At 29.6% G+C, this 8,088-nt stretch overlaps 1 protein-coding gene across 1 annotated transcript; it reads right to left on the bottom strand.

Moving 5' to 3' along the window:
- Nucleotides 1-1,436: 1,436 nt before the first annotated feature.
- Nucleotides 1,437-3,775, bottom strand: LOC108691096 (tRNA (uracil-5-)-methyltransferase homolog A-like). Its single transcript, XM_018198735.1, has 8 exons — nucleotides 3,447-3,775; nucleotides 3,216-3,377; nucleotides 2,863-3,055; nucleotides 2,657-2,784; nucleotides 2,306-2,556; nucleotides 2,015-2,249; nucleotides 1,750-1,942; nucleotides 1,437-1,672 (listed from the first exon to the last, which is right to left on the bottom strand). The coding sequence occupies exons 1-8, from the start codon at nucleotides 3,738-3,740 to the stop codon at nucleotides 1,437-1,439; spliced, it is 1,692 nt and encodes a 563-aa protein (XP_018054224.1). The 5' UTR covers nucleotides 3,741-3,775.
- Between the last annotated feature and the right edge of the window lie 4,313 nt (nucleotides 3,776-8,088).

Genomic DNA, 8,088 nt, shown 5'->3' with positions numbered 1-8,088 from the left:
TATATATATATATATTTCACATTATATTTAAATATTACAATAAATCATTTAAATGAAATTTATTCAAATATCAAATAATCTACATAAATAATAAAAAAAACTGCTAAAAACGAGCAAAATAGATGTTAGAATAATTAATTAATATTTATTGTCTAATAAGAAAATATATACATATTTCGACTAACACTGAGTCTTCTTCACCAATTATAAATAATATAATAAGAAAAAATAATTAAGAGAAAATGATATTGCGTCATTAAAATATATCATTAAAATATATTGAATAAATTATAAATCTGACAATGAGAGCCAAGTCAGAACTAAACAAATGACAAAAATATGGAAAATAAAATGTCAAAATATAAAAATTTTTGTGATAAATTTATCGTTCCATAGCGGAAATTTTGTTAAATCCAAAAATATAGAAAAGAATAATGTTAAATCTTAAGTCTGAAATGCCAAATAATAAATAATAAAGAATTGTTAAGAAAAAAAGAGCAATTGCAAAAAAAATGTAAAATTAAAACTTACGATAATTTTTTGTATATGAAAGCATCAAAATTAGAAGTGTCCAATTATTTTTCAGTCTCATCTTACTTTCTTTTCTTATTACAATATTTGATGAAAAATCAATGTCGGAAACTAATGAAGAAGTTTAGTCGAAACATATGTATATTCTCTTATTAGATAATAAATGTATTTTATTTGTCTTTTGTTTTTTTTACTACAGCAATTAATGAGCTTTGTTCTTTTTTCTTTGTTAACATAGAAATATTTGAATTCTTTTAAAACTATATTCATTTTAAATTACATTATCGTTATTATTATAATATTAAATAAAATATTCACAGATATAAATTACATAACATATTCAAGGAGATGGATAAGCATTATTATTGACATTTCTTTTAAAAAAAAAAGTAAAATTGTTCCTTTTTGTCATAAATGTAAAGTTGATAAAATTTGTCAATTTTCTATTTGTGTCCACTTTCTGAAAAAAACTTTAATATACATACACAAGATGAATACTAAGCATTCTAAAAATTTTAAGGTATGATTCCTCACACAAATTCAAGACAAAAACTTCATATGATCATATATGATCATATGTTCGAAATAGTTTCAAAGGCATAGTTTCAAAGATATTAAAATTTAAGGAAAAATTTCATTTTTTCGAAAGATTTCGAAAATCATTCGTTATTTTGATGAAATTTTGTATGTTTGAAATTTCATCAAAATAACTCAGACGTTTTTGAAATTTTCAAGATTTTCATCTTGAATTTGTGTAAGAAATCACTCCTTAAAATTTTTTTCTTAGAGTGACTTAATATTCACTCTGTATAAATATATACATATTATATATGTATGTATACAATGGAAGAACAATGTAAATATGTTTAAATGTTTTTTACTGTTTTTTTAATGATTTATTTGTTTCATTTCATCGCCTTCGATAGCCTTTCAAGGCATAATATTAATTCGCAATGCTTAGTATGAGGAAACATGTCAACTGCAATAGCCTTTATCGGTACCAAAGGTTCACCAAGATATTGCTTGGAACTAGGTCGTGCTAAGTCAATTAAATTTCTCATGGCAGCACGAGGATCACATGATATGTACACCAGTCTATTCAACTTTTTTGACTTACGCAGTGTCAGTAGAGCCTTTTGATCTAGAAAAATATACAGGTAAGTTATACTATTTCCTTATAATATCGTGTAAATATTATTTATGTATAATGTAACTTACGCAAGCCAGCTCGTGGAGGGTCCACAATAGCAGTGATATTGGATTTCGTTGTTCTCTGAATAACAGGCAATAAAATGTCTTCCGCCTTCCCAACAAAAAATTCGCAATTCTTAATTTCATTCTTGATAGCGTTTTCTTTCGCGTCTTGTATAGCGTCAGGAATAATTTCCACTCCTAACACTTCGCCGCAATACTATAACAATGAACATTGTAATATCTTTTCGGAAATAATGTAATGATAATTAATTGCTTGAATTTATTATACCTTCGAAAAGCAGAGACCTATAGTTCCAGTACCGCAACATACGTCAAGTAGCGTCGTATCCATCGTGGGTTCAGCAAGATCAATTGCCGCCTTGTATAGGACTTCTGCTCCTAATGTATTGACTTGAAAAAATGCTTGAGGTGAAACTCGGAACTTCATTCCGAGTAACGTTTCTTCTATATATTCTGTTCCATTAATATGATATAAGGTATCACTACTTTCACCACCTATACTTCTGTAAATTAAAAATATGTAATATTTCTGTATATTAAAAATATATAATATACTTACTTCTTATCTATTGTTTGAAAATACAATGAAGTAACATGTGCATCAACACCTTTTCCAGTTTCGAAAAATATTTTCAGCTGTGATTTTAACATATCTAATTCATTATTATTTAGGGTCTGAGGATGTATTCCGACTATCAACATCAGATGATTGGCACGAGTGGTTCGAGCAGTAACTTGCCTCCAATATCCACTATGATCAACTGGATTAAAAGGTTCTAAGTTTGATTCACGTATAAATGTTTCCAATATCTGAAATATAACATACAAATTTTTTTTAAATCTTAAATCTATCTTCATCTCTATCACATTTAAAATTAAATTAAACAAAAAATTAAAAATTAAATTTTACCTTTATAGCAATTTTCATATTTTTTGGAATGTGACAAAGATCATCAATAGGTCCAACTGCTGTAGAACCTGAAGCATAAGTTGAGAGTCTGAAACCAATCATAATTTTGCTCTGTTCGCTGTCTTTACCTGTAATAAGAAAGAAAAATGTAAATTAAACTTGGTTAAATTTTTATATCCTCATATAAATCTATAAGAAATAATCACCAACTGTAAACTCGCATTTATTTCTATATGCTTCAGTAACATCCGCTGAAAGAATATTTTGTAGTTTGCATGGCAACCCATCATATAATTTTTTTTGGGAATTAATCCATTCTGTCAATGTTTTACTTTCGGTAAGCATTTGCTGACCAATTTTTATTAGAATAGATTTCATCTCCTTCTGCTTGAATTCCAGCTGAAAATGTATAATAGATTTAATAATAATAAATGTGAAAATCAAACAAGAAATGTTCAACATAATTAATTAAAGAAGGCCATATTCAGTTAGAACAAAGTTTGGTTTAACAATATTTAGAGATTAATATTTTTTACAAGGACATAGTATAATCCCTTACTTGATCTGAATATGGCATGTTCCATAAAGGAGTAGTAATAAATTTGATTCTATCCATAGGGGAACAATTTGAATTATCAGTGTCAGTCTTTAAACGTTTGTTTAAACTAGACTCTTCTTCCAGTTTTCTTTTCACAAAAGGATCTGGAGCTGGTTTAGCCACCTATGTCAAAGAAAAAGCAAGAACTGAATTGTATATTTAATTTTAGAAATAACAGAAGACTATGAATACCTGTGCAGTAAGTTTATTATTTTTCCACAAAATCCCATTTATAGAGGTTATTGCTCGTTGACGACATTCCTCACTTCTGAAACATACATATAACCAACTGCTGCCTTTCCTGGGTGGCTTTACTTTACATGATTGCAAATCTAGTTTGTCATTGAGAAGCTTTTTGAATTCACCAATTCCATAATATTTTGGTAAACCGCGCACTTCAATTTTGTACTTCTCAGACGTGAAATGATCTCTATCGAGATAAGCATACGGATTTTTCTCATTCTCGATAACATTGGAGGTCTCCATAGCATTTGTGTTAGCAGAGAGAAATCTGAAATCAATCAGCCAGATCTTTTTCGTGAGACTATCTGACTCCTAACCTGAGTCGATCATCCGACTGATCCCAAATCCACCTAAATCCTAACAAAAGAAATTAAGGTATAATATCAGAGAGAAATTTCTGAGAGAGGACATGATGACTCAAAACCTGTAATCGCAAAATGCTGCCGCACACTACTGCCCTCTGACAAAGTGGATGTAAACTACATAGAGAGTAATACGTATACTTTTCTGAGGGTAATATGTCCACTTTTCAACTCCAAATGATAAATCCAAATGATACTTGGTTTATATAATATAATCGTGCTATATTCAATTGTGCATCAGAAATATTCATCTCTGCAATATTACATGTGTGTGATGTTTATTTCGTTTAAAACTATTAACATTAAAGTTATATTATATTTTTACAAATGTGTTAATATTTATATTTTAAATAAGCTATATACATCTGAATTAAGTTGTATTTCAAGCATTTTATTTTTATTAAACACATTTTATTTTTATTAAACACAGCTTATTTGCTTTATTTGTTATTATTTTCTTATTACAATATTAAAATTTGAAAAGCATATAATGACAAAATTAATCTAAACTTTTTTTGTATAAGTACTTTAAGTATTTAAAATGCAATTATAAGTTTCAATGCAAAAATTAGGTGTTTAATAAAATAAGGAAATAATATATTTTGTTAACAATGACATAAATCAAAAGAAGAGCTGATGAGCCAAGCTGATAGTTAATTATATGTATGCTTATAATTATAAATTTTTATATATTATACAAAAATTTAAACAATGTCAAGAATTTTAACCCGAAATATTTTGTTTATTTACAGAATAATATAATCATACAATTTCTGCATCTAAAGCTAAAACGTTGCTCTATCGAATGATATAAATGTCAATTAAAAAAAAAAATAGAATATATTTGCATTTGAGCTAAAAATATTATATAATATTACTTTTTCTATAAATATTGCATCAATGAAACTTTATATAATACATCTTGAATATTTAAAGAACTTATACAAAAAAGTTAAGATTTTTGCAATTATCTTATAATATATATATATATTTCCATACATCTTCATTCACAAATAAAAAAATATTCTTAATAAAATTATTTTTTATACACGTTCTAAATCATCGATACATTTTTTAATTTTTGTATTTTATACATATACGAACTAAACATAGGTTATAATTATATGTATAATATATATATATTACTCAGTCAATTTTTCTTTTGCTGTAGCTAGCCGCTAAATAGAGTATTTACATCTGATATTGATGTGCGTATGTGTACATATATAAGATGTCTCAGCATATATTAAGTTGTTCGGAAAATTCGTTTCAAATTTTGTCAATCTAAAATTGTATGTACATCTTCGTTAAAAATAAACGAAATTTACATTTAAAAAAAGGATTTTGAAGCTTGAAATTTCTACTTTACTTATTTATGTGAGTATTTTTGTAATTTTGACATACACAAAACTATGAGTTGAAAAAAATGAAAACATTTTTTCTCACTTTGTAGGTCTGTCATGTGTCCAAAATAAATTTGCGAAAATTTTTCACTACCTATTGTGAAAATTTGAAGTTTTCGTTACAAAATAGTTTTTTTTTTAATATTTCTACAATTTTAATTAAATAAAAAGAAGCAATCTGACTTTGACTGCTCATTACTCCAATAAAAATCATCGTATTGCATTAAATTCATTAAAAAACCAGATCTAAAACCGAAACGTTGCTCTATCGAATGATAAAATACCAATTTAAAAAAAAATATATATATATGTATTTGAACTGAAAAATATTACTTTCCTTCTATAACTATTGCAATAATTACAATGAAAGTATAGTTATATTTTTAACTCAAATTTATATATATTCTATTTTTTTAATAAAATTGGCAATTACATCATTCGATAAAACAAAGTTTTAGCATTAGAAATCTAATCTTTAATTGCGATATTATAATTTGTAACGTAATCGGAATGTTCCTTTTTACTTAACCCGCGAGTAATTCAGAACAAAAAATTATAAAGACACTTCTTAAAAACGAATTTTTAAGGAAAACTTTCACGTCAGATAGTTGAAAACTTTGCAATAAATATATTCTGTATATAATTTTGAGTTAATTTGAAAAAAAAATTTAATTTAATTTAATTTAAATTTTTTGAACAATTTAATATTATTTAACAGACAATTAATTGCTGAAGCATATTATATTGTTGGTAATACCGTTCTATGATTCACAACGTACTACCGATGTTCTTGGCATAACTAACCGAATGTCGGTAATTTAAGGCGCGAGTGAAGTGCCGCCTTTTATCTGTATTAATACTGCTACGCACAGCTCTTGGCCCACACGCCACATTCTTTGTCAGCTCTATAACACATACTGTATATTAACAATAAATGATATTCTTTTTATCGTATCCAATTTCGTTCAGTTCCTTCGATCTCGGAAACCTCATCAGGTTATAGGCCCAAGAATTAGAGAAGAACGAGTAAGCAACGTATACATATCTTTGCGAACATTTGAAGTTACATCATGCATCTCAACACGCGATGAATTCCAGCGTGAGAATCGAAACTCTCACCAAAGACAATACATTTGATACATGGAAGTTGCAAATACAAGTGCTATTAATTAAGAACGATGCTTGGATATATGTTAGCGGAGCAATTCCGAAATCCCCGCACTCGTCACTGGAAATGCATCTAGTTAGGAGTTCGATACGATGTGAGAAATGACAAAGCAAAATCAGACATCATTTTATCAATAAGCTCATCGGAACTGAAACAAATCCAGAGCTGCGAGACCTCAATTTTGGTTGAAATTAATAATCTATCAGTCGAGAGGGTCGGCACGGAAAGCGACGTTCTTAAAACAGCTCACGTTATAGCGGAGGAAAGCGACGATATCCGCGAAATATATTCGAAAGTTCTTCGATGCAAATAGATAAACTCAGCGAAATGGAAATGGATATCAATCCAGATTTACTAGCGATTATGCTGTTATACAGACTACCCTCCGAGTTTTGAAAATTTTCGTTGTGCAATCGAATCATGCAACGAGCTGCTATCGCCGAAAGGGCTACGTATCACGATCGTCGAAGAAAGCGATGCCCGGAAGAACGACGCACGCGCCGATGTGCAACGCCTTATTAACAAATAAAGACAAACGTCAGAATCCAAGGAAAAAGACGGAAGACGACAAATCCAACAACAAAGAAGAATTCAAGTTCCAATGTCACCGTTGCAGGAAATATGGACATAAAGCCATAGAGTGTAGGACGCAATACTGCGCAGTTGGTACAGGCCACGAAGAAAGCGGAAGACGTCAGTTTATATATTGATTACGAATCGCGCGATCAGAATGCTATGTGCGTGAACGAACCAAACAGTAGCGCGAAGTGCTTAGATAGCGGCGCGACATCACACATATGTAGAGAACTAAGTTTGCGAATACAATAAACGGTAATCACGGACGATTAAATTTAACGTATGGCTACACAAATCGCGGCGAAAGGAACGGTTTCATTCATGATCGTGCACGGTGAGACAAAAAAACGTTTATCTGAAAAATACTCTATACGTTTCGGATCTCTATATGAATCTCATGTAGCGGATTATGATTTTAAAATAGTTTTTAGTAAGACTAACGCCAAAGTAATCGACGATGATGGAAATGTAAAATTAATAGCGAATCGAGTCGGTGACCTTTATTATGTGCGCGAAAAATCACACGAACATTGCAAAATCGCTACGAGTCAACCTTCTCCAATTATATGCAAGGAACACTCATGTCATGACATCATCTACTCGGACACATTAACTTTAAGAATCTTCTGAACGTTGAACGTAGCGGAACTATAATCCGGAATGAAGATCAAACAATACAACTCAAGGACACAGTGTGATATATGCATTCACGGAAAAATGACGAGGACATTTTTTCCAAAGGAATCGAATCGGAAAACGAAGCTACTAGATATTATACATTCCGACGTGTGTCCGATGAGAATCTAACGGCTAAGCGAAATACTTCGCGATTTTTACCGACGATAATTCAAGATTTATTCTCAAAATCTAAAGATGAAGTTTAGCATTTTAACGAGTTCAAGCAACTCGTCGAGAATCAAAAAAGAAGAAAAGTAAAATGTCTGCAATCCGATAACGGAGACGAATATTCGAACAAAGACTTTGACAAATATCTGAAGGAGTATAGCATCATTAGAAGGTTCATCCCACGCAATCCCCAACAAAATAGTGTAGCAAAACGAAGAAATCGCACTATTCTAGAC

This window comes from Atta colombica, unplaced genomic scaffold, assembly GCF_001594045.1.
Source record: "Atta colombica isolate Treedump-2 unplaced genomic scaffold, Acol1.0 scaffold39, whole genome shotgun sequence".
Taxonomy (NCBI): domain Eukaryota; kingdom Metazoa; phylum Arthropoda; class Insecta; order Hymenoptera; family Formicidae; genus Atta; species Atta colombica.
The sequence above is the reverse complement of the archived record's forward strand: the minus strand, read 5'-3'. Positions and strand labels throughout refer to the sequence as shown.